This window comes from Sorex araneus, chromosome 4, assembly GCF_027595985.1.
Source record: "Sorex araneus isolate mSorAra2 chromosome 4, mSorAra2.pri, whole genome shotgun sequence".
Lineage (NCBI taxonomy): Eukaryota > Metazoa > Chordata > Mammalia > Eulipotyphla > Soricidae > Sorex > Sorex araneus.
In genome coordinates this window covers 212950794-212976208 of record NC_073305.1, presented here as the reverse complement: position 1 = coordinate 212976208, position 25415 = coordinate 212950794, and the positions used below count along the sequence as shown (strand labels likewise).

Sequence of the window (25415 nt, the reverse complement as noted above, 5' to 3'; positions counted from 1 at the left end):
CATGCGGTGTGGGAGACTGCACCTGGGCGATGCGTGTGCTGCAGCCCATCCAGCCACCTCCTCAGCCTTGCCAGCCCATTCAGAGGCTGCGGGCCCTGTGCCTGCCCCGAGTCAGTGCTAGTCAGAGGGAGGTCGGGACTGGCCAGGGGCTGTGCTAGTCAGGGGGAGGTCGGGACGAGATTCCCAAGCTCTGCCCTTCCTGGGAACAGCAGCCTGCTCCCAGAACAGTGCTCCCCCACTCAGCACCGAGAAGAGAGGGGGCTCAGGTCACTGCTGTCCAGGCGGCTGCCCACCTGCACCCCTGGAGCACAGGTGTATTCCAGGAGACAGGGCTGGGGCCAGGGAGGGGAGGCACTCGCCTTGCGCACGGCTGACCCAGTTACGTCCCCCGGTCTGTGGGGCTTTGGGCACATCTGCAGGAGTCCAGGGCCACGGCCAGTGGCCACCACCCCACCCAAGGGCAGACGCGCCCAGCAGCCCTGAGCCTCACGTGTGAGCGGCTGCCTCGGGGGCCGGGCCCTCTGGGGAGGTGCTGACCCCAGCACGGCTGTCCTCGGGCTGGGCAGCCCCTGACCACAGGGAAATATTTATTCTCTGTTTGTACGCTCAGAGGTCAATAAAACTCATTTTTTTTCTTTTTGGGTCACACCCAGCGGTGCATAGGGGTTACTCCTGGCTCTGCACTCAGGAATTACCCCTGGCGGTGCTCAGGGGACCAAATGGGATGCTGGGAATCGAACCCAGGTCGGCCGAGTGCAAGGCAAATGCCCTACCCGCTGTGCTATTGCTCCAGCCCCAATAAAACTCATTTTCTAGGGGCAAAGTAAAATCCCATAGGGTCCCTGAAGCCAAGAGTGATCCCGGAGCGCAGAGCCAGGATGTGGCCCAACCCCCCCCACACCCCGCTCTTCCCCGTCCCAGTTCCCACAGTCGTAGGTGGGGGTGGGGAAGTGGTTTCGACTGGGTCAGTTTCACTCACTCACAGTCCAGCACTGTGTTCACCAAGGATGCCGGGAGCCACCCCGATCTCATGTCATCCACACCGTGACCCCCCAAAAGTTTCCCCATTGGCCTTGTGGGGACTCCAGCCATCTCCCCAGTTTGTATGTCCAGGCCGTGAAACAGGAAGCAGTTGACGGATGGGGGGGGGGGGGTCGAGTCGAGAGCGGGAACCTACGATCATCTTCAATTTAAAAAAAAAAAAAAGATCCTGGGGGCTGGAGAAATAGCATAGCGGGTGGGGCGTCTGCCTTGCACGCAGCCAACCTGGGTTTGAGTCCCAGCATCCCATATGGTCCCCCGAACACCGGCAGGAGTAACTCCTGAGTGCATGAGCCAGGAGTAACCCCTGTGCATCTCCAGGTGTGACCCAAAATGAAAAAAAAAAAAAAAAAGATCCTTCCTGCAGTTCCCCGGGGGCTGCCGTGGCTACCTTCTGAAAGGAACAGCCAGGAAGGTTCTGGAAAGAAGCATTGCCATGGTGGACCAGAACTGGAGCGGGCAGGGGCGGGCAGGGGTCCGGGGCTGACGCTCGCTCTCTTTCCTGTTTGCAGTGCACTGCAGGATGGAGGACAGCTAGGCAGCCCGGCCAGTGCTGATCAAGGGCCGCGTCCAGAGCCTGCGCCCCTGGCTGGGTGGGGTTCGGCAGGTGACGGCGGCGTCTCTCCTGGCACAAGCAGGACGCCCCACAGACCTGCTCTAGGGCCCTCCGGCCTACGAAAGAGCCCGCCTTCATCTCCTGCTCACGCCATTCCCAGGTCTTTCCCCTTTGTGTGTGTGGGGGGGGGGGGTAGGGGGGCTCACATCTGGCAGTGCTCTGTGCTCTGCACTCAGGGATCTACTCCTGGCCAGCCTGGGACCATCTGAGGGACCGGGGATCGAACCTGAGTCAGCTGCATGCAGGGTGAGCACCCTCCCTGCTGTATTACTGCTCCGCCCCCTCCCCACCCCGTTTTTTGCTTTTGTTTTTTAAATCCTTTATCTGGAAATTTCTTCCCCATTCCTCATCAACCGTGTGATGATAATGTTCAGTGGGGTTTGCATGGGGGGCGGGGGGGGGGGCTCTAGTTTTGTTCCCGGCTCTGGACCACTAAGTCCCTGACCTCTGCAGGCGAGCGCTCTCCCAATAATAAATTAAACGGGCATTCTTCCCCGTTTCTGCACCTTGCTTGTCGCTCGCTCTCCCCATTTCCAAAGGGGACTGGCCCTTCACTAGTGGGTTAGCCGTCCACTCGGGGTGATGAGACCAGGCAGGGACCCAGGACAGGCCACGGGGTTCCGTGGCCCCGGCCCGAGGTGCACTGGAGAGGGTCTGGTTTTGTGGGTTTTGTGGGGTTTTGAGGAGGTGCGTCCTGTGCCAGGGGTGGGCGGGGACTGGGCCTCACCTGTCCCTTCCCCGGCCACCCCTGCCGGGGGCCGCCCGCAGGCCCTTGATCCCAAGCTGGTGCCGGGTTGCTGGGACACGCTACCACACGTCTCACGTAAATAGTAAAGCCTTTATTGTTGTGTTATGAACAGCGTTTGGAAAATAAAACCTATCCGGCCCATGCTTGACAATCTCTGAAATGCACTGGAGTTATTTGTAGACAGTCATTTAGGGGTACACGTTGATTGTTCGGAAATCTCTTCAAAAATTTTTAAAATATATATATATAATATCTATGTCTGCAACAGTCGGCCCGGGGAGGCTGAAGATCCATTATAAAACACACCATGAATGCATTTAATAAATATATATTATCATCTATCAAAAAAAAAACTGAGCCGCGGCTCGTGATCCGTGAGTGAACAGCACCTGCTGAAAAGCTCCGGGCGGCCGCCTGGCCCGAGCATCGCCGCCTGCGCCCCTGTGAGCCGGGGGCTCGGCCATGGCCAAGCAAGAAGAGCCCCCCCAGCCCCCCACAACCCGGCCTTCCGCCCTGGCAGCACGCAGCACTCTCTAGCCGCGGGCACTTGGAAAACCACTTCCACGCAGGCCACCCTCCCAGCCCAGAGCAGCAGGAACGCGTCTGAGTGTGTGTGTGTGTGTGTGTGTGTGTGAGAGAGAGAGAGAGAGAGAGAGAGAGAGAGAGAGAGAGAGAACTTGTGCTTAGTTAGGTACCTGCACCCCCCCCCCCCCACAGCCCTGTTCACACCCTCTGCAGCCCATCCGCCAAGGTACCATGGGTGCTGCAGGGGGGTAGTAGCTCTGTGGGGGGAAACAATGACTGCTGAGGTCTTGCGGGGGGGAGGCGGCTCAGTGCCCGCCTCTCCCTGCCTCCGCCCAGCACCCCCACCCACCGCGGCACGGGGGTGGGGGTGGGGGGGGCGTGGGAGGGTCCCGGCCCAAATAAAAGCAAGCCCAGAAGCACAGGAACGCATCAGAGGTTTCGAAAGCCAAGCCAAGCCAAGCGGTCTGCTGAGGGGGTGCTTTCCGGGGTAGGGGGTAGGGGCCTGGGGGAGGGGCGCCGTGAGGCTCCGCCCCTCGGGCGGTGGGACCCGGTATCCCACCGCCTTTCTCCGGGTGCTCTCACCTTCGGCGCCAAGAACTGAGAGAGAAAGCGGGTCGTGAGAACGGCTCCCCTCTGCAAGGGGCCGCGGGAACTCCCGCAGACCGAGCGCCCCGGGGGGTCTCAGAGTGCTCCAAAGGACTCCAGAGAGCGGGGCTGGACCACCAGTTCCTGGCAGGAGAATGCGGGACGCCGTCGTCGGTCACCACCCCCAGGCACTTGGAGAACTGGGTCTGCATGCAAACCCCCCCTCCCCGCCGGCGGCCCCAACCCTTCCTTCCCCGCCCCTCCTCCACCCCCCAGGACCTGCGTCTGTCCCTCCCCCATCTCTCCTCGGGGTCCAGCCCACCCCACGACACACCCAGGAGGGGCTCCAGAAGTCTCCAGAAGCACATGCTCTGGGCAGGTAGCAAGGACCATGCAGTTCCCGCCCCTCCCTCCCTCCCAGGTGCAGTTCACACCAGAAGTACTGGCTGGGGGTGGGGGGGGCTGGGGGGTGTCGACTCAGGAGGGCAGCCCAGGCCCGAGCACGCATGAGCGTGCAGCAGGGAACCCGGTGGGCATCCCACCGGGGGAGGGCAAGGACACAGCAGACTAGGGCCTGGGGGGAAATCAGGTTTATTAAAACGCACTCGGCTCCGACAGCGACAGCGGTTTAGGAAGAGGTCCGTTTCTCTCCCCGCCCCTCCCCCAGCGACACTAACCTTTTTTTTTTTTTTCATTTTTCTTGAAAGGTTAAAGTAAAGGAGGCTTATGGGTTGTTTTATGGAGGAAAAAGGGAGGAAAAAAAAAAGCAACATAGGCATTAGAAGATGTGCTCAAAGACCCACCAGCCTGCTGTCTGCACTCCGGGCCGTCCGGTTCAAGCTCGCGGCGGTGCGTGGTCGCGTGCCATTCTGCTGGCCAAACAGCGCAGAGGACATGGGGCGTTGGATGACCGGGATAGGGGGAGATGCCACAGAACCAAGGAATGACTCGTTCACGACAGATGGAGACCGAGACGCAGCAATGGGCTGGGAGGGGAACCGTTCTCGTGGAACGCGCAGAGAACCAAGGCAAAAATGTCTCCCCCGACAGCTTTCTCTCACCCCTGCTCCCTGGAACAGACCCCGTGCGTGCCTGTATCTCAGGCCCCGCCGGGAGTCAGGGTTCAGATCACCGAAGGGGGCCCCCCCCACCAGAATTCTCCATGATCTCATCGTGGATGACTTTGCCACCAGGGTCGGGGTTGGGAGCCCGTGGCTCCGGCTGGGGCCGGGAGGAGCCCCCCTAGAGTGAAGCAGGCAGGGGGGGCCACGTGCCACGGACACTGCCACAGATGGAACGGGGAGTGTGGGGTCACCATTTATTTATTTATTTATTTATTTAGCTTTTTGGGTCACACCTGGTGATGCACAGGGGTTTCTCCTGGCTCTGCACTCAGGAATGACTCCTGGAGGTGCTCGGGGGACCCTATGGGATGCTGGGAATCGAACCCGGGGGTCGTCCGCGTGCAAGGCAAACGCCCTCCCCGCTGTGCTATCGCTCCAGCCCCAGGGTCACCACTCTCGAAACAGGAGGCTTCCGTGGGCCTCCAGCCTTCTCTTCCTTGGCCCTCACCAGGGCCCCTCCACCACGAACTGGTGGGAAAACTCCCCTGACCCCCTTCATTCCAGGGGCCTGGCGGCCACCTCTCAGCAGTTCCTAGTGGCCCTAGAAATGTGCAAACACCCCGGGCGAGCTGGTGGGCAAGTGCCCGCTTCTCTATGTAGCCCCCACGGGCCACCCCCTTGCCCCCACCCCCTTCTACGCTGGCCCCTGTGAAATTTGGTTCTGTTCGACCGCCAGGGGTTGAACCTGTGCTCCCGGCCCCGTTTCCCAGTGAGCCTAATACTATCTGCAAGGAGCTTTAGTTGGCAAGGACTGAGGTCGGTTTGGTATGAGTCGTGTGTGTGTGTGTGCACGCGAGCGCACGTACGTGTGCCCGTGTGTGCGCGCGCCTGTGTGGGCATGTCGGGGGCGGGGGGGGGAGGGCAGGGCAGTCAGGGTTAGCTCTTCAGCTCCGCGATGTTCACACTGTCACGAGACCCCCACCCCCCCTTGCTCCGGGATTTCCAAGCCTCCCGACTGTGGGGCCGTAGCCGGGACTCCCGCAAGAACGGCAGAGCCAGGGGGGTAAAATCGGGGGGAGAGAGAGAGAGAGAGACTTATTGTCTGGATCTATAAAGTCTTTCACCAGAGCTGTCTTCCAGTGTAACTTGGCGGAGCAGTTGGGATCTGGAAGCAAGGATAACACACTAAGAATCCCGTGCGTTGCAACAGCAGCCGGACGCTGCCGCTCGCTTCACCCCAAAACCAACGGGTGGGGACCTGGTTTGTTTCTGCCCCGCCGGAGACTTTCCAAGGAAAGTGACTCCAAGCGCCAGGCATGGGGGCGGGGGGACCCCCTGCATGGGAAGGTCTTCGTCCTTTGGGTGCCATCAAACACCCCACATGGAAAGGTTTCCCTCCCCCGCACCCCGGTATGCGTCCTGTGCCCAGAGTTCGGGTCTGCCTTGAGCTGAGCCGACTGCACTTGACCTCACTCCCCAATGGCATGTTGAGTTGCAGGTCACACTGGCACCCCACCGGTGTGAAATAGGCCACTGGCCGGGTGGCGGGTGGGGGGGGGGAGAAGGGGGCGCTTCAGAAGGCGTATCTGGGAAACCCAAGTTCCCCAGAGAGATCCAAAACCATCTCTGATGTAGAATTCAAAAAAAAAAAAAAAAGCAAGAAAAGAAAAAGGAAAAGAAAGGGGGAAAAAAAAAAGGCTGAGGCTGAATCATGGAATCGGCACGATAGGATGGAAGGCTAAGGGATGCGCGGACGTTCCTGAAAGAAGCATGAAGCTATGTTTGGAAATTAAACGTGGGGATGAGAAGGGCGTCTCGGCATCGCGGGGGAAGCGTGGGGATGCCGCCGGCCCCGGAAGCGGACACACACAGGATGAGAATTCTGCGGAGGTCTGTTTGGCACCAGAGAGAAAAAAAGTGGGTTCTGAGCTCCCGGGAGGAAAAAAACAAAACAAAACACATCTCCCTCTCCACTGCCGAGTTTCTTCTCCAGACAGCTCTTAAGAAGACCGAGATGGGCTGGAGGGGGGTGGACACTCAATGTCCAGCGGCATGTCCAGCGGGACCGGGAGGTACGGACCTCGGGAGGGATGCACAGGAGACTGGCCAGGGGCTTCTTCTTGACTCTGAGCTTTTCCGAGAAGCCAGTTTCCACCGGGATGGCAAATTAGCCTTCTGGCCTTGGAAGGGTGAACTGGCTACCAAGGGGGTCTGCGGAGAGGGGCGGGGGTCTTCCTTCATTCGGTGCGTGCGGAGAGGGGCGGGGCCAGAGAAAGACGGGGAGAGGGAAGCCGAGCATGCACTGTGCGTCGGCGGCGGCAGCTCCCCGGGCTGACCCCGCGCCCACGGGCACGGCGGCACCTCCGGATACTTACGGTCCCGCCGTTGAGCACCACAGCCATCTCTGTGGGCTGGTACACGTTGCTCCGGAAGGGAGCGCTGGGTCTGTTCGCCAGGCTGCCGTTGCGGAATCCTGCCGTGCGGAGCGCTGCCGGGAGGCGGGGACCAGGCACGCCACGGGGAGGGGGAGGGGGAGAAACAAAACAAAATTAAAAAAAAAAAGGGACAGGAGTTTGTGTTTTCCTCCCCGGCATCAATCCCCAGCTCCAGGCAACCTCCCTCCCTCCCCTCCGCCCCTCCCCTTTGTCACAAGCCTGAACCAAAACAAAAAAGTCACACAAAGGGGCCTTTGTTCTCCGCCCCGCCGGGGCGCCTGACCCTGCTCCGAGGGGCTGGCAAGTTTGTGGAATCCAGAGCACAGGCCGGGCTGAGTCTTTGACCCTCCCCCGGTGGTCCCCCCCACCCCTTCTTCGGCCCCCACCCGCCGCCAGGCCACGGGAGGCAAGGGGGGCCCTCTCTGTGGGCCTTGGCTGGGAGACCCCTAGGCACAGAAGGCCACGACGTGGAATTCAACGTCACAGGCTCAAGGCTGCCCGTGGGTGTCCGGAGAAGCCCAAGCATGGACCTCAAGAGAAGGGGCTTCCCGGGAAAGAAGGGAGGGACCCATCCGAGTTCTGCCACCACAGCACACCCAGTACACTCAGGGCTGACTCCTGGCAGTGCTCGGGGGATCCTCCGGGGTGCCGGGGATCGAACCCAGGTTGACCATGTGCGAGGCAAGTGCCTTCCCCCCTGTACTGTCTCTCCAGTCTCTCTGCCAATGAGTCTTACCACCAAAGGTAGGCAACAATTGTGTGTGTGTGTGTGTGTGTGTGTGTGTGTGTATACACAGGAACCTCAGGAATCATAGCTACCAGACCACCAGAACTGCCAGGATAATATCTGACACATGTGGGACCCTGGGGGTTCGAACTCATAACCCCGTGCTTGTGAGATTTCTAAGCAGGTGCTCTCTGCCCACTATTCCTCCAGGCCCCAGTTTTTCTTTTTTTCTGGCTTTTTGGGTCACACCTGGCAATGCACAGGGGTCACTCCTGGCTCTGCAACTCAGGAATGACTCCTGGCGGTGCTCAGGGGACCCTATGGGATGCTGGGAATCGAACCCGGGTCAGCCGGGTGCAAGGCAAATGCCCTCCCACTGTACTATAGCTCCAGCCCCAGGTCCCACTTTCTTTTCTTTCTTTTTTTTTTTTGTAATGAAAACCCCACTTATAAATTCACTTGGCATACTGCTAAATGAAGGAAGCCCGTCTATAAAAGCAGAAGCTACAGACTGTGAATCAATCCAACTATAGTAATCTGGAAACGCCCAAACTCTAGAAGCAGCAGAGATGAGTGGATGCCCAGGGCTGGGATGCGAGGCATGAGATACATTCGCTTTTTTTTTTTTTTTAGTTTTTGGGGCCACACTCTGTGATGGTCAGGGCTTGCTCCTGGCTCTGTGCTCAGGAACCTCCGGGCAGGCCTGAGGACCATATGTCACACTGAGGATGGGACCCTTGTCTCTCCTACCTCTCACGCTGGCCCCAGCCCCGGCACTTTTGGGCAGGAAACCATTCTGGAAGACATCAAGCGACCAGCTCCGGCCATGGCCTGATGGAATGCAGTTAATAAGAAAGGACTACTATCTAACCACAAAGGGCAACAATTGTATCCCTGAAGCAAGAAAAGTGGAAGGAGGAGGAGGAAGAGCAGGAGGAGGTGGAGGAGGAGGAGGAGGAGGAGAAGCCACTCACTGTACTTCCTGCTTAGTTTTCTTTCTATAAATTGGGAAGGGGGCGGGGCGGACCCCACTCAATGGTGCTAAAAGGGAGGTTTCTCTTGGTTCTGTGCTTGGGCGTCACTCCTGGCGGTGCTGGGGACGCAGCTATGGCAGGACGTGCACGAGGCATGCCCCTTACCTGCTTGCTGTCCCGTCTCTCCAGCCCGGGGCCTGTTTGATTAAAAATGTGGTACCTTGGGGCTGGAGTGATAGAACAGCAGGTAGGGCGTTTGCCTTGCATGCAGCCGACCCGGGTTCGATTCCCAGCATCCCATAGGGGCATCCCATAGGGTCCCCTGAGCACCGCCAGGGGTGATTCCTGAGTGCAGAGCCAGGAGTAACTCCTGTGCATTGCCGGGTGTGACCCAAAAAGAAAAAAAAAAGGGGTACCCAGAGGAGGCCTCTCTTTCCCTGTGCTGCTCACGGTTTCTGTGACCCGAACACTTCCCTGCAAAGTCCTTTAATGTGAAGTAACAAAGTAGTGGAAACACTCTAAGAACAAACCCAGCTGAAGTTGGCCGTTGTAGTGAAACAGCATCTCCATTATCTGCACTCGCCCCTGAGGCCCTGATTTGCCTTGCTAGGAAAACTGTCCCTTCCACGGCCCCCGAAGGGGGTCATTTTTCTGGGTGAAAAAAGCAAGTGCACTGGGGATTTTTGCGGATCACTTGGGGGAAGAGGACCCCCCCCCCCAAATTACCCTCAGTAATGTATCAGCCTTCAGGGTGCCAGCCAGGAGCCAGGAAAGGCGCTTTCTACCTGCCAAACGGTCTCATTTTCCTGACACGACGGGCACCCGTGTTTGTGCCACTTTGCCCAGTGCAGAGTGCGGTCCCAGGGTCGCACCGCTGGGGAGTGGCCAGAATCTCTGGGAATCTGCTCAGAGACGGTCTCTCCTTTCATTTGGGGGCCACCCCCGGCAGGGCTTACTCCTGCCTCTGCACTCAGGGATCACTCCTGGCGGTCCTCGGGGGACCCTATGGGATGCCAGGCATTGAACCTGGGTCGGCCGAGCGCCAGGCAAACGCCCTCCCCGCTGTCCTATGGCTCTGTGATTGTCACCTCACTAAGCTCCCAAGTAGCCCAGTTATCACCCCCTGCGTGAGGGGTGCCCGGCACTGCACCAGGAAGGAGGAAAGAGGTAGCTGGGGGCGGCCCCCGGGGATGGAGCACTTCCGCCCCGGGCTCTTCCTCTCCGTTTCCAGCCAGGAAAGAGGGAAGACACAGAGCAGAGACCCCCATGGGCAGACAGTCTGCTCCGAGAACAAAGCACCCCTCTCCCCGCCCTGGGTCCCCCTCCATACTATTTGAGGATGTATTTAGCTGCTCCATGGCTATCTGTGGTTTGTCTTGGGTAAACATCTCCCCCCTTGCCGTGCCCAGCCCCGGGGTGCGGGCTTCTCCCCAGCCGGGAAGGAAGTAAGCACACGATCCAAGCCGGGCCAGTCACGGCACGGCACTCACTGGTGTGGGGAAGGGCGACCAGACCCCACCAGAGGTGACCCTGGAATTGTGCCCTGGGGATGTTTAACTCCAGGACTCTGCAATCTGAGAGGTGGGGTGGGCTGCCGTGAGGTGGGGTGGGCTGCCGTGAGGTGGGGTGGGCTGCCGTGATGCTCACAGAGCCCAGAGACAGGGTGGGCCAAACCTAGTCACACAGTCACACCTGGATCGACACGTCTCCCTGGCATTTTTTTTTTTAATTTTTAAATTATTTGCTTTTTGGCTCAAACCCGGCGATGCACAAGCATGACTCCTGGCTCTGCACTCAGGAAATTACTCCTGGCGGTGCTCGGGGGAGACCCTATGGGATGCTGGGAATCGAACCCGGGTCGGCCGTGTGCAAGGCAAACGCCCTCCCCGCTCTCCTGGCATCTGTTTTATAGTGGTGGTTGTTCGGTGCAGGATTGGGGTGTTAATTCATTTATATCAACTCAAGTCCATTTAAAAAAAATTTACTTGTGATTTCAAGAATCCTAAGGAGCCAGGGAGATAACCTGAGGGGTAGAACATCCGGCCAGCATGTGCGGGCCTTGAGTTTGCTCCCTGGCGCTGCATGGACTCCAGAGCACAGCCAGGCTGAGCATTATTAAACTCTCAGGTTGGGGCTGGAGCGATAGCACAGTAGGCAGGGGGTAGGGCGTTTGCCTTGCACGCGGCTAATCTGGGTTTGATCCCCAGCATCCCATATGGTTGGGCCCCTGAGCACTGCCAAGAGCAATTCCTGAGTGCAGAGCCAGGAAGTAGCACCTGAGCATTGCTGGGTGTGACCTAAAAAAAAGCAAAAAACAAAAACCCTCAGGTAGTTCTGCCCCGGGGGTGCTGCATTGGCGGGAGCAGCCTCAGGGAACCCCTCTACCTACCCCTGCAGTGCAGGGCGCGGCGTCCACACAGGTATGGATCCTGGTCAGCAACCAGCGCTCGCTCGGGCCAGCTCTGAAGGATAGGCCGAGCTCACCTTCTCGGGGGACCCCCACGCCAGCAGGTGGAGACTGAACACCAGCCTTGCCCCACCCAGACTCTGCCCGCAACACCAGATGGGTTTGGACCCCTAAGCCGAACCCGGGGCTGGAGCGATAGTCCGGCACTGCAGGGAGGTCGCTGGCCTGCCGGGCACGCGGCCAACCCAGGCTTGATCCCCGGCACCCCACACAGGCCTCCATCCCCGCCGGGAGGGTCCCTCAACAAAGAGTCAGGAGGAAGCCCTGAGCACGGCGGGGTGGGGCCGAGCATCCCACCTCTAAAAAAAAAAAAAAAGAGGGGCTGGAGCGATAGCACAGCGGGGAGGGCGTTTGCCTTGCACGCGGCCGATCCGGGTTCAATTCTCAGCATCCCATAGGGTCCCCTGAGCACCGCCAGGGGTAACTCCTCAGTGCAGAGCCAGGAGTGACCCCTGTGCATTGCCCGGTGTGACCCCAACCCCCCCCCAAAAAAAAAAAGGCTGAGTTCAGGCCGTCAGCTGGGACATGACAGGCCAAGGTACCAACCAGGGTCTCTTGACACGGGCCACCAGGACGCCAAGGCGCTTCCTCCCTGCAACCCTGAGCACAGCCCCCGCCCCTCATTCTAACTCTTCCTGGGGTGTGAGCCGGGAGCACAGCAGTCTGAGTGTTCATCTCCTGCCGCCGGCCTCGTGCTCTCCCCTAGCTGCAGGCTGGGTAGGTAGCGGGGCATCCCTGGATCGCGGCTCCGTCTGGGCTGAGCCCTCGGCCGTCCCGGGGCCCTGCTCTCACGGAACGGGAGGCGGCTGGTTAAAGGGCAAGGCGAGCAGGACCAGGCACAGCTGCCGGGCGAGGTCTCCGGGGAGCCCGGTTCCCCAAAAGACAAGCCAGCTGAGGTCAGCACCCAAGACGCCACCGCCGTTCCCGGCGTGGCCAGGGCCTGGCGCGGGCGGCCAGCAGCCTGCAGTGCTGGGCATTCTGGAACAAAGGCCACCCTAGCGAGAGGGCACTCTGGCCTCGGTCAGCCTCCTGAAGGAGTGGCCTTGCCTGTGGGGCCTCCCCTACCTGGTCTCCTGTGACTTTTTTGGGGTGTGTGTGTGTAGGGGTCACACCCAGGAATGTTCAGGGGTTTCTTCTCCCAGCAGTTCTTGGGGGGGACCAGGGATCCAGCTGGGTTATAAAAATAAAAAAAAAAATCGGGGGCTGGAGTGATAGATAGCACAGCAGGGAGGGCGTTTGCCTTGCATGTAGCAGACCTGGGTTCAATCTCCGGCTTCCCATAGGGTCCCCCGAGCACCGCCAGGAGTCATTCATGAGTGCAGAGCCAGGAGCAGCCAGCCCCTGAGCATCGCTGGGTGTGACCCCAAAAGCAAAAATAAATAAATACACATAAAATTAAGGAAAAAATTTAGGGAGTCGGAGCGACAGTACAGTGGCAAGGGCACTTGCACTGCCCACAGCCGGCCTGGGTTCAACTCCCAGCTTCCCATAGGGTCCCCTGAGGACCACCAGGAGCGATTTCTGAATGTAGAGCCAGGAGGACCCCCTGAGCATTTCCAGATGTGGCCTAAAAACTGAAAAAGGGGAAAAAATTACAAAATTCCAGCCACATCCAGAATGCGTGGGGACGCCATCAGGACGAGGGTCCACATACAGTTTAAGGGCGCCGGAGACGGAGTGGGGGTGTGGCCCGGCATCTGTAACGCCAGTGCCCATCCCTGCGATCATCCCCCGCCAGCCTGGACTCCGGGGAGGAGCGGGCAGCTCTGAGCAGGCGGGTGCAGGGGCTCCTGGCCCCAGGCCATCGGGGATGCCCGGCAGCAGGGTCCTGGGGAGGGGGGACGATACCCCGGCAGGGAGGCGGGCAGCGCTGGCTGGTGGGGGGGCAGGCGGACAAGGCGGCTCTCCAGCCTCAGCTCTCAGCTGAGTGGGGCGACTCGGTCTTTGGAGCAGCTTGGGAGCAGTGCTCAGGGCCCCCCGCCTGGGTCTGCTGTCCAGCATGGGAGAGGGGCGCCCAAGGGCCCCCAGGGATGACTCCCGTCTCCCGTCACTCCCCTAAAGGCAGACTTCCCAGGGGGCTGTGCTGAGTGTTTATTTTTCTGAAAAGGTGGTGGTGGTGTGGGGGGACAGACCCTTTGGGGCCTCTGGCTGTCATCTTTGTCACAGACAGCACGGAAGCTGGACATGCTCCATGGCCTGCGGTGATGGTCAGGACTGAGTCTTGGCCAGGGCTCAATGCCCTCAGCGTGCAGTGGCCATTTGCGTGCCTGGCCGGCTGGGGCGGGTGGCGGTGCTGCCTGGGGCGGGGGTGGGGGGGTGGACATCCACCAAGGGTCTTCGGGGAACCCACGACACACAGTTTCGCTCTGTCTCCAGGACTCGGAGCCTAGCACTCGGCCTCGAGGGCAGAGTCCGGGAGACACTTTCCCAGCACCCACATTCCCGCTCATTCCCGATTCCCGGCCACAGCCGACATCCCAAGCGCCTGCCAACCAACTCTGCCCTCTGGGGCTCATGGAACTTGGGTTCAGGCTCAAAGGAGCGGGGGAAGGATTTGGGGGCAGATGCCACAGCCACCTGCTCTGGGGGCCTCACTGCCCACCCGAGGGACCAGCTCATCTGGCTCTTTTCTCTTTCTTTCTTTTTATTTTTTCTTTTTGGGTCACACCTGGTGATGCACAGGGGTTACTCCTGGCTCTGCACTCAGGAATCACCCCTGGCAGTGCTCAGGGGACCCTATGGGATGCTGGGAATCGAACCTGGGTCGGCCGCGTGCAAGGCAAATGCCCTCCCCGCTGTGCTATCCAGCCCCTCATCTGGCTCTTGATCTGACGCTCCTACCTCCCGGGGCTCAATCTCCCCAGCTGCTCCTTTGTCGGGGACACCTCCCTAGCCAACCACCTGCACCTCGAGTCTCGGGCTCTGCATTCAGGGGGCCCCATTAGAGCACGTCGCCCAACATGCCATGAATAGCTGGACACCACTCTCATTACAGCCGGTCTTTTACTCTGGGGATGCACTCTCTGATTATTTTTACTTTTTTTTTTTTTTGGTTTTTGGGTCACACCCGGCAATGCACAGGGGTTACTCCTGGCTCTTCACTCAGGAATTACCCCTGGCGGTGCTCAGGAGACCCTATGGGATGCTGGGATTAGAACCAGGGTCGGCCGCGTGCAAGGCAAATGCCCTACCCGCTGTGCTATCGCTCCAGCCCCTACTTTTTTTTTTTTTAAGGGGTGGGGGGGTGCTCACACCTGGGGCTGCTCCTGGCTGCTTCAGGGGACCAGGCAGTACAGAGAGGAAACCTGGGGCTCCCACACATCAAGAGCATTGGCCCTTTGAGCCCTCTCCCAGGCCCCCCTAGTACTTCTACTTTCAGATGGGGAAAATGGAGGCTCAGAAAGGTCAAGCAAGTTGCTTCAGGCAACACAGCAAGGAAGTGGCAGAGGGCAGAGCTGAACGCAGTCATCACATCGAGAGGCGTGCACTTAACCACAGGAGTGGCAGCGTGTAGGGGACATGCCGAGGAGCCCCTCTTCATGGGCACCTGGCTCGCAGTGCTGGGAGACAAGACCCCCCCCCACCCCGCCCAGTACACTCCCAGCCCAGCCATCAGCCGGGAACGTCGGCTTAGCAGGACCAAATCCGACTTTTCCTCAAAAAGCAGAGACTTGGAGTTTTACATTAGCGGGCAGTTGGGCAGAGCGATGGGACAGTGGGGAGGGCGCTGGCCTTGCAGGTGGCTGACGGGGGTTTGACCCCCAGCATCCCATCGGATCTCTTGAGCACTGCCAGAGTAAGTCCTGAGTGCAGAGCCAGGAGTCAGCCCTGAGCACCACCAGGTATGGCCCCCAAACCAAAAACCAAAAATAAATCAGTGGGCAATTGGTAGAATTAAAAACAGTTTGGGGCTGGAGCAACATAGCATAGGAGGTAGGGAAGGCATTTGCCTTGCGTGTGGCCGACCTTGGTGCCACCCTGGCACCCCATTTGGTCCTCCGGACCCTGCCAGGAGTGATCCCTGAGCACCAGGAGTGATCCCCGAGAGCTGCGGGGGGAACAAAAGAGGCCAATTGAAAAGCTCATCTCTGGCTGGAGAGATAACCCGGGGCGAAGGCACTTGCCTGGCATCTGGCCAGCAGCCAGTTTGCTCCGGGGCACCGCACCACTGAGCACTGCTGAGGGCAACCTGGGGCACCCCAGGGCATAGCCCCCAAGTCCCATATAAAATGAAAAAAAAATCACGAACTAAAAGTTCATCTCCGGGCCAGTTTCAGTGTAGGGGCCAACACTCTTAAGACTCTACCCCAGGGCTGGAACGACAGTACAGCGGGGAGGGCGTTTGCCTTGCACCCGGCAGACCTGGGTTCGATTCCCGGCATCCCATATGGCCCCCGAGTAATTCCTGAGTGCAGGAATTACTCCGCCAGGAGTACTCCGCCAGGAGTAATTCCTGAGTGCAGAGCCAGGAGTAACCCCTGTGCATCGCGGGTGTGACCCAAAATGCAAAATAAATAATAAAAAAAAAACACCACTCTTCCCCAGCACCCCGGTGTGCAGGCAGGGGGATGGGGAGGGTTCGGCGCGCGCGCGCGGGCTGCATGCAGCCCTCCCCTACCTGCGTTGTGCTCATCCATGGAGAAGGCCTTGTTCTCCATGTAGGGCCTGGCCAGCTGCACATCCTCCTCGAAGGCCGTCTCGCGCATGCGGGGCTGCGACGTGTCGAAGTAGTTGGGCGCGCTCTCCTGCGGCGAGGGCAGGATGGAGCAGTGGACCTCGGGGATGGCGTGGAAGATGACGAAGACCCAGCCGCTGGCGACCAGCGCGATGGCCAGCGTGGGGTCGGCCCAGGCCTCGGCGCGGCCCAGCTGGGCGTTGCCGAAGAGGTACATGGTGAGCCAGGCCACCCAGATGAGCGCCGAGAGCGCGGCGGTGACCAGCAGGCACGCGCCGTTCTGCTTCCACTTCTTGAACTTGCCGCACAGCGCGCCCAGGGCCAGGCCGAGCGCGGCCAGCAGCAGGACCATGTCGTAGATGAGGGCCATGGCGAAGTCCATGGGCTCGTAGGCGCACGCGGGCTTGGCGTCCCGCAGCACGGTCAGCACCAGCCACTCCACGGCGATGATGACCTGCACGAGCATCAGGCACAGCGCCGCGCCCACCAGCTGCCAGCCCGACGGGCCCTTGCCGTGGCGCACGAGTCGGCGCACGCGCCACGCCTGGCTCAGCAGGCACGAGAAGCAGAGCGCGAAGAGCACCCCGCACAGGAAGCGGCGCACGGCGCACACGGCCTCGTCCTCGCGGATGATGAAGGCGAACGTCAGCCCGAAGAGGCCCAGGGTGCCCAGCAGGAAGAGGAAGTGCAGCCCCACGGGGTCCTTCTTCTCCTTCTCCTTGATGAAGGGCAGCCGCACCAGGAGGATGAGCATCAGGAGCAGCGTGATCAGGGCGCCGGCCCCGGCCACCGCCTCCACCACGATGCCCCAGATGGCGTCCAGGTCGCACAGGGACACGTACTGGGGCAGCAGGTCCAGCCCGCAGCCCCGGGAGGTGCTGGCGTTCTCCGAGGCCCCCGAGGCGATCACGAAGAGCAGGAGGAAGACGAGCACCTGCTGGGTTCTCATCTTTCCCGCTGAGGATGCCGTCGTCGCCGAGAAGGTTCTGGAAAAGAAGGGGGGGGGGACGGAGGGGGTCAGGTGGGGGAGAGGGGGAGAAAAGGTTAGTTCCTTTGGGTGCCTTGTCCTGTGTGGCCCTGGCCGTTAGGAAGCATGTTTTCCGCGGCCTAGCGCAGGCTGGAGCGAGCCCCGTGTGTTCTGTGTGCTGGCCCACGTCTCCAAACCCCCCCGCAATAAAACGGAACCTCTAAGGGACAGTCGGCTGTGTCGTGTTTGCAGGCCATGCATCGCCCCGTTAGTCTCATGCCGCTGACAAAGCTCACTGAAGCCCTAGTGGGTCCCGGAAATCCCGGTACTGGTTCCCAGTCCAGACCCCCCAAAAAAGGCCAACCCCTCAGAGACGCCTGATGGTCTTTATAGCAGACTCCAAAGGAACTGCCTCCTGGCTCCCACACTCCTGCTCCCGCCTCCAGCCCTGCCCCCAGTCCTCCAGTCGGCCCAGGGGGTCTTTCGCTCTAAGGATGCTACAGGGACCCCCATGGGCACATCCCACGTGACCCCTTGCCTTTTTTTGGGGGGGTCGGTCACAGCCGGTGATGCTCAGGGCTTCCTCAGGGATCACTGCTGGCAGTGCTCAGGGGACCCTGTGGGATGCTGGGAATGGAATCTGGGTGGGTTGTGTGCGCAACAAACGCCCTCCCCGCTGTACTATGGCTCCCATCAAGTGGCCTCTTGCCTCCCCTGCTCCCTCTTAGGCACACCCCAGTCCAGGCACAAAACAAACAAACAAACAAAAACAAACAAAAACAACCAAAAACCAAAAAACTCCCAAAACAGACAGACAAACAAACAACTCCTATCTCCGCTGGTCCCAGTTCAGTAGGGTGACCTCAGGTGGGCCACGGGGCCACTCCTCACCATCAGAGCCTTATTTCTTAGCTCATTGTCATTAATAATCATTATTCGGTTTGGGCCACATCCAGTGGCATCCTCCTGGCAGGGCTGTGGGGGGCGGAGGGGAACCAAATGTGGTGCAGGGGGTCAAATCTGAGCTGGCATCCTGCAAGTCCCCTTCCCTGCAGTTGGACCCATCGCAGGCCTAGTTCCGGGATGTGACAACCGGAAAGACCTTTAGCCAGAACCCCCATTCACCAGGCTCTAACTCCCCGGGTTGGGGTGGGGGGGAGGCGATCCACGGGCTCAATTTCCCAATCCCCGCCCCCACCCGCTTTGGGAAGCCCCGCCCACCCTAGCCCCGCCCCCTGATGTAGGCAGCCACGCACCCCGGGCCTTCAGCTGCTCCCGCGGGGGCTTCCTAAGTAAAAGCGGCATCGACCACTTCCCTCTGCTCCTTGACGCTTTGCATCCTGCCTTGGCCGTGAGGCCATCAGCTGGGATAAATTATTGATGCTCCCGAATGAGGAGCCTGGACGAGAGTGCCGCTGCTTTGCACGCGGATGAGAGGAGGCAGACTTGGGAAACGGGAGCCAGGGGCCACCCCGATGCCCCCCCAAAGGGGACCATGGGGGTGTGGGGGGGCAGGGCATTAGTCACCCGGGAGAACCACTGCAGCGATTTGCACAACACCTGGGGCTATTTACTTAACTGACTCACCCGGGCATCAACTCTCTTGAAAAGCCAACACGGAATTACAGGGTCTGTTGCAATCCCCAGATGGATGCGTTGGTGGGACTCACGTTGCACAGCCAGCCTCCAGGCACATCCCAAGTCGGCACTTTTAGAAAAAAAATGCCTCCTAGCCAGAGGGCCTCCCCGCCCTCCCCCAAGGTCCCTTAAGCACCCTGGGGATCCCCACCCAAGAACCAGAGGTGTTGGAGCACAGTGCCACCAGCCCCCCTGACATGGCTGGGGTCTGAGGCAGAGCCCCCCTCAGACAGTTTATCAGTGATAAGCAGTCCTAAGAGATTTCTCAGAGTCACACCAGGCCTCCTGGGTCACAGCCTCCAGCCTCAGCCCTGGTGGCTGTGCAGAAATCAGGGAATCTTAACTAGTGGTTCTCAACCAGGGACGCTGGTTATATAACCCTCCCCCCCCCCCCCCCGTTTCCCTCCTTTCTCCCCGGGAAACTGGCTGTGCCTTTCGGCCTCATGCCAGCACCCCAGGGTGCTCCTTGCCAGAGGTGCCTTCACTTGGAATGCCCTCTCCAGGCCTGGCCGAAACGTGGCACTCGGTGTCCCCAGCTCCTGCCCCCTTCCTGACTGGCTTTACAACCCCGACAGGTACCCGGCAGAGGGTGAGTTCGCGATGGCAGGGGCCCTCTGGCTCCTACTGCCTTCTCGGATGCGGAAAGGATCCACCCTTGGCACTCCGCCTCCACCCCTCAGCGGGGGAAGCCTCTCTCTCCGTCCGCTGTGGCCCAAGGTCGCCTTCTCTCCCAGCTCTGAAAAGTGGTCCTCACTTTCCTGCAGGGAGCCACCTCCAGATGGGGGCCCGGCCACCTGAGCCAGCCTGGCCAACCAATCACAGCATTTATCTGGCCCCTGAGCCACAAGGATTGGTTCATGGACAGGCTCGAAACCCAGAGCTGCAGACTCAGGTCTGGGATTCTTTTTTTTTTTTTTCTTTTTGCTTTTTGAGTCACACCTGGTGATGCACAGGGGTCACTCCTGGCTCTCCACTCAGGAATTACCCCTGGCGGTGCTCAGGGGACCCTATGGGATGATGCTGGGAGTCGAACCCGGGTCAGCTGTGTGCGAGGCAAACACCCTCCCCGCTGTGCTATCGCTCCAGCCCCAGCTCTGGTAGTTTTGCTGGAACGAACTGGAAGGAATTCTCTTTCTGTTGGGTTGATAAGCTGAAAGGACACAGGCCCAGGGCCGGAATGGACTTGTTAACCAGGAAGTCTGTAGTAAAATGCGCCCAGATGCACCCAGAGGAGGAGGACAAGGCATAGGCAAAGCCTTGATCCACAAGGGCAGCCGGATTCAGCTCTGCTGGATGCAAACCCTCTGCAGGCCTGGCAGCCAATCAGCCTGTCCCTTGGGGATTATTAAACCACTTTGGGGCAGGGGGGGTTAAATCAATCCCTCACCAACAAAGACAATTTTCTACATTATATTGCCCCTTCTTCCAGGAAGTCTTCTTTACCCCACGTGTAGGCATGTGGGTACAACCAAGGGCCGCCAGAGGCTTTCATTTGATCTAGTTGCCTGCGGGGGGGGGGGGGAGTCCTTCTCATCGCTAAGCCCCCCGAAGTGACAGCCAGCACTCTCTCTGGAGCTATCCTGGGCTGGGAGAATGCCAGGCAAGCACCTCCCCCTCTGTGCGATTGCTCCAACCCCTCTTATTGCTTCTTCTTCTTCTTTTTTTTTTTTTTTTTTGCTTTTTGGGTCACACCCAGCGATGCACAGGGGTCACTCCTGGCTCTGCAACTCAGGAACCACCCCTGGCGGTGCTCAGGGGACCATACGGGATGCTGGGAATTGAACCTGGGTCGGCCGCATGCAAGGCAAACGCCCTACCCTCTGTGCTATTGCTCCAGCCCCTCCTTATTGCTTCTTAAGAGGGAACGGAGGGTCTGGGCGCCCTGGGGTCCCTCAGCAGTGCCAACTCCCAGCCATCCGAGACCCAGCACTGCCCGCCCCCAGCCTGAGCGGGTTTGATGCCGAGGGCCCGGCACCCTTAGGTGGGAGCCGTTCCAACGGAGACGGCAGGGGGGCCGCATATCCCGGCCCGGCAGAGCCCACGCACGTTCCCGAGGCTGTTGGCTGAGCCCCGTCAGCCACCTGATGCTCCCCCCACCAGCAGCTCTCCAGGCGCCCCCAAATGAGCCGTCCCAGATTAGAGGTTTCGAGTTAGCCCGAGGCAGGATTGATGGGGACAGGAGGAATATACGGTGACAAACCCGTGGGACGGGGGCGTGCGGCTCCTCCAAAGGAGTCCTGGATAAAAGTCAACCAGTGTGCAAGGCTGGGCGCACATACTAATTACCTCTGCTGCCAGCCACCGAGAAGTGACTCACTTGGACGCACTTAACACAGGGTCTCTTGGGCGCGCACGCATGCGCACACACACAGAGACACACGAAGAGACCCATGCATGCGCACACACACATGGACACACAGACCCATGCACCAGACAGACACACACAGGGACCCATGCACCAAACAGATACACACACACAGAGACCCATGCACACACAGAGGCCCATACAGAGACCCAGGCACACACAGACCCATGCACTCACATAGACACACACACAGATCCATGCACGCACAGAGAGACATACACACACAGAGGCCCATATACAGAGACCCAGGCACACACAGACCCATGCACTCATATAGACAGACAGACACACACACACACAGAACCATGCACACACAGATCCATGCACTCAGAGAGACATACACACACAGAGGCCCATATATACACAGACCCAGGCACGCACACAGACAGACACACACACAGAGGCCCATATACACAGAGGCCCATGCACACACAGACCCATGCATTAACATAGACAGATACACAGAGAACCATGCACACACAGACCCATGCATGCACACAGACAGACACACACGCAGAGGCCCATGCACACACAGACCCGTGCATTCATAGACAGACACACAGAGAACATACAGACCCATGCACTAACATAGACAGACACACACAGAGGCCCATACACACAGAGCCCCATGCGTGCACAGATCCATGTACGAACAGATCCACGCATACACACAGACCCAGACACACATGTACATACGGACCCATGTACGCAGACTCATGCACACACAAACACATGCATGCAGACCCATGCACACACACACACACCCACACCCACACCCCCACACACAGACCCCTGCATGCATGCACACAGACACAGGCAGACCCCAGAGGAGCCAGAAGTTTCCGCAGGTGGTAGAGCAGCAGACCCCAGGGCCCCTGCTCGGGGCTGAGGCTGCAGAGGTGCCGGGCACGCAGGTGGGATCCCGGAGGCAGGCCTGGAGCACAGGGGGCTGAGCCAGCCCTGCCCTGTGCCCAGCAGCGAGACCTCCGGTCCCGGCTCCCCTTCCTCCCCTCACACACACCCCTGGCTGAGTCGACCGGGCCAGCCTCAGTCGCCCCATCTGCAGACTGGCGCTGCTAAGAGCTCCCATGGTGTGGGGCACGCCCCAAACTCACTTAGGGTGAGGATGGCGGGGCACAGGGGTCACAGGGGGCAGAGGTCAGCAAGCAGAAATTTCCTGATGAACCTTCTCAGGCCCAGGTGGGGGCGCTCGCTGTGGAGAGGAAGGTGGAAGGGAGGTGGGGAGGTGACCCCGGCCTCTGTCCCCAGGTCCCCTCTTTGATCCACCAAGCAGAGGGCCCAGGGGTTGTCAGGGCAGGGGCCTTTGCATGTGGCCTGTCCGGGGGGCCCACAGGCAGTCGTCTCTCTGGGAAGGTGGTCTGCCAAGGGGCACCCCAGAACCAGAGGACCCCAGCCACCAGACCCGGCCATCCTCTTGGGAGCCAGCGCCCCGTGCCTGCCTACCCGCCCCCCCATGGGCAAGGGGAGCGAAGATGCCCCAAATCGCTAGCCCTCTGGCCAGCTACTGCGAGACCCCCAGATGCACCCGGGAGAAAGGTGAGGGGTGGGGGGAACCATGAGACCCGACCACGTGGTCCTGGGCATCCTGGAACCTCTGTGACCCTCCTACTCTGGAGAATGAAGGACAGGCAGGAGCCCCCTTGGCACAGCCCCTGAGAGGTACCGGAAAAGGACCCTGCAGCATGGAGGGCACGCGGGAGCCCCCAGGGCCAGCACCCCCCTAAAAGACCCTCCTGGCACTCATCGTCCCGTGGTGGGGGAAAGGCACCAGGTGAGGCAACTGGGAGGGATCCATTTCCCTGAACTTCCAACCCCCGGGCCTTTCCGGTGCACCCCGAGTCTGAGCCCCCCACTCCGTACCAGGTAGGGGGCCGGGCCGGTTATCTCCCTCCACCCCAGCCTCACCCCAGCTCCCAGCCAAGTCCTGTTCTAGCCCCAGGCCCTTGCCCGTCCCGCAGGCGAGAGACCAAACTGGATCAGGGTTTCCTGCCTGTAAGCTCTTTTCCAAACCCGCAGTCTCACTGGGACAGGGTGTCTGAGCCACCCCACCTTGATAAACTCATTTCAAAGCCCCCAGACCACTGGCCTACCCAGAGCTCGCCCCCCCTTTATCAACCCTCCGAGGTTAGTAAACAGGCTGGCCAGAAACTCAGGCTCCGAGATAAATGAATATGCAAAGCAGCTCCAATCCTGTAAATAAAAGCCATCATTTAGATGCAAATTGCATCCTTGGCCGCCCGTTCCGGGGTGGATGGGTTCTTCTGGGGCTGTAATTCTGAGTAGAAAATGTGAGGGACTCAGAACCCCCTAGGAAGCTAAGGGTGCGAGCGTGCAGGGGCGCTGGAGGGGGCCGTTTGCTGCCGAGGGTGCTCACGAAACTGTTTCAAAGAGGGGAGCGGGTCAGAATCAGAGTCACTTTGTGAAAAGGCTCATAGAAGTCTCCAAGGGCTGGAAGAGCCCCCCCATCCTACCCCACCCCACCCCACCCAGGGCCCCAGCCTAACCCTGGGCACCCCCAAAAGGCAGAATGAAGGATTTCGCAGGGGTGGGGGGGGCGGGGGGAGGGTTGGGTGCGCTTCTTGCTAGCTCCTTGCTGAGATCAGGGGAGCCTTCCTGCTCAAATGCATCCTTCCAAGGGGCCAGGGGGGCTCGAGGAGAACAAGCAAACTCCTTCCCGTGACCCCGAAAGCCCATCTGGCGGGCCCAGCCCTCCACCCCCACCGGCCTTGCATCTGCCTAGGGGAGCCGCCACAATAGTCTTTGTTCACTCACCCCGGGCTCTCAGTGCCCTCCGCCCGGTCCCGGCCCTCCCCCGACATCTCCCGGTCACTTTTCCATCTCCCGGTTTGCTAAGCCCCTACCTACCGCCCCCCGCGCCCCCAGCCCTCCGCGCGGCCCGCAGCGCGCCGGGGAGTCGGCGCCCCCCACCCAGGACTCACGCTCCTTCAGCCCGGGTTCACCCGGCGCCCCGCGAGGGCGCGCGCGGGTGTGTGTGTTTGGGGGGGGGCGTTCACCGCGCCCCTTCCTCGCCCGTCCCCGCGTCCCAACTCGTCCCGGGCGCGCGCGGAGCGCAGGGGACCCGCGCCCGGCCCACGGAAGCCGATCTGCATGCGATTTACATGCCACTGGCACGCGGCGGACTTCGGCACTCCCCCCCCCCCATGACTCCGCAAGCCCCTTCCCGGTGAGGAAAGTTAGGGGGCGAGGGCTCGCGGCTGGTCCCCCCAGGCTGGAGTCCCGGGACTGCGGGGACCCCCGCTCCCTCCCGCGCTGCGCGCGCTCGGGCCGCCCAGGGGACCCCTCCCCGCCCCAGCCGGCACCCCGCGGGCCCGCCACACTCCGGGGGCCTTTGTCCCCGCTCCGAAGAGACGCCCCCTTTGAGGAGGGGGAGTTCGGGTGTTAAGGGGTGCTGGCTCCGGCCGGGGGAGGGGTGACAGGGCCAGGCCGGGCATGGGCGTCCGGGAGCCGCAGTGGGGTGTCCTCCGCGCCAAGGTCGGGGCCTCGCTCTCACCCCCCCCCCCCGCCCTGCCCGCCGCGCGTACGGCGCCGGGGAGCCCGTGTCCCCTGTGCAGAGGGGACGCAGCGCTGACAGTCCTCACCCCAGTCTGGTGGGCACCGAGACCCCTGCCACTGTCGCCAGCACCCCTTCTCAGTCGTAGCCCCCGAACTCCGCTGCCTCTGCAGTGACCCCCCGCCCGGGGCCCGGGGCGCGCGGCCACAGCCGGCCCCGAGCGCGGCCCCCCTCTATCGGCCTGGTCAGGGGCCAGCCCCCCCACCCGGGATCGCCACGCGGACCCCCGCCTGCCACTCGGGCGCCCCGGCTGCTTCTCCGTGCACTCCCCCCCCACCCGCCCTTCCCTTGCCGTGGCCCCCAGACCCTTCTCGGACACGCGTTCTCCCACCCGGCCCGGGTGCTCAGAGCCCCCCCACCCCCGGGCCCCTTTCCCCCCAAGTCTGGGACCCCGGCCCTCCCCTCCCTGCCCGGCCGCTGCGGTTCCTATCCCGCCGCACTGTGCCCCCGTCCCCCGCATCCCCGTATCTCCCGGCGGACGGAGCGCAGAAACCCAGACGCGGGGGGCTCCCCAAAGCCCCCAGACAGACCCTCCCCCGGTGCCTCCCAAGTGCAACGGCGGGAAAAGTTTCCAGGGTCCCCGCGGCGCCCTCCGCCCGGCCGCCGCGGCTCGCACTCACCGACCCCCGCGGCCCGCAGCGCCGACGCTCCCTGGCCCGCGGCCCGAGTCACATCTCTGCAGCGCGGCCGCGGCCCCCGCCCCGCGCACGCCAGCCCGCCGCGCCGGCCTCCGCGCCCCGCTCCTGCCGCCGCCGCGCCGGGCGCCCCCTGGCCGGGCCCGCGCCGCTGCAGCCCCGCCGCCGCCCCGCCCCGCGGGCCCGCCCCCCCGCCCCCCACCCCGCGCCCCGCGCGCGCCGAGACCCCCAACGACCCGGCAGGGCCCGCCCCGCCCCGCGCGCGGGGACCCCACCCCCTCCATCACACAGGACCCGCCCGGCGCGCGGAGACCCCCCTCTTATCAGGCAGGACCCGCCCCCCGCCAGTCCCCGCCCCGCG

At 61.2% G+C, this 25415-nt stretch overlaps 2 protein-coding genes across 6 annotated transcripts in view; one reads left to right on the top strand and one right to left on the bottom strand.

The window, feature by feature from the left end:
• IQCK (IQ motif containing K) overlaps nucleotides 1-2662 on the top strand; it is a 103701-nt gene extending 101039 nt beyond the window's left edge. For both annotated transcript variants that reach the window (XM_055134599.1, XM_055134598.1), the window contains one exon: nucleotides 1554-2662. In XM_055134599.1, the coding sequence (XP_054990574.1) occupies nucleotides 1554-1579 (26 nt within the window). In that variant the 3' untranslated portion in view covers nucleotides 1580-2662. The remainder of the gene's footprint in view (nucleotides 1-1553) is intronic.
• GPRC5B (G protein-coupled receptor class C group 5 member B) lies at nucleotides 2477-25180 on the bottom strand. 4 transcript variants are annotated; one of them, XM_055134594.1, is made up of 5 exons: nucleotides 25040-25137; nucleotides 18412-18532; nucleotides 15801-16843; nucleotides 6955-7067; nucleotides 2477-3659 (listed from the first exon to the last, which is right to left on the bottom strand). In XM_055134594.1, exons 2-5 carry the CDS (start codon nucleotides 18417-18419, stop codon nucleotides 3612-3614), a joined length of 1212 nt encoding a protein of 403 aa, XP_054990569.1. In that variant the 5' UTR covers nucleotides 18420-18532; nucleotides 25040-25137; the 3' UTR covers nucleotides 2477-3611. The 4 variants fall into 4 exon arrangements, with proteins under 4 accessions (XP_054990569.1, XP_054990571.1, XP_054990572.1 ...); XM_055134596.1 differs by lacking the exon at nucleotides 18412-18532 and having other exon boundaries at nucleotides 25040-25180; XM_055134597.1 differs by lacking the exons at nucleotides 18412-18532; nucleotides 25040-25137 and adding an exon at nucleotides 23788-23984.
• Nucleotides 25181-25415: the final 235 nt, after the last annotated feature.

Coding starts and splice junctions, on each gene's coding strand:
- GPRC5B (XM_055134594.1), bottom strand. Junction 7,068..15,800: donor CATGGATGAGCACAACGCAG/GTAGGGGAGGGC, acceptor GCCTCCCGGCAG/CGCTCCGCACGGCAGGATTC. Junction 3,660..6,954: donor TGGTGCTCAACGGCGGGACC/GTAAGTATCCGG, acceptor TTCTCCTGCCAG/GAACTGGTGGTCCAGCCCCG.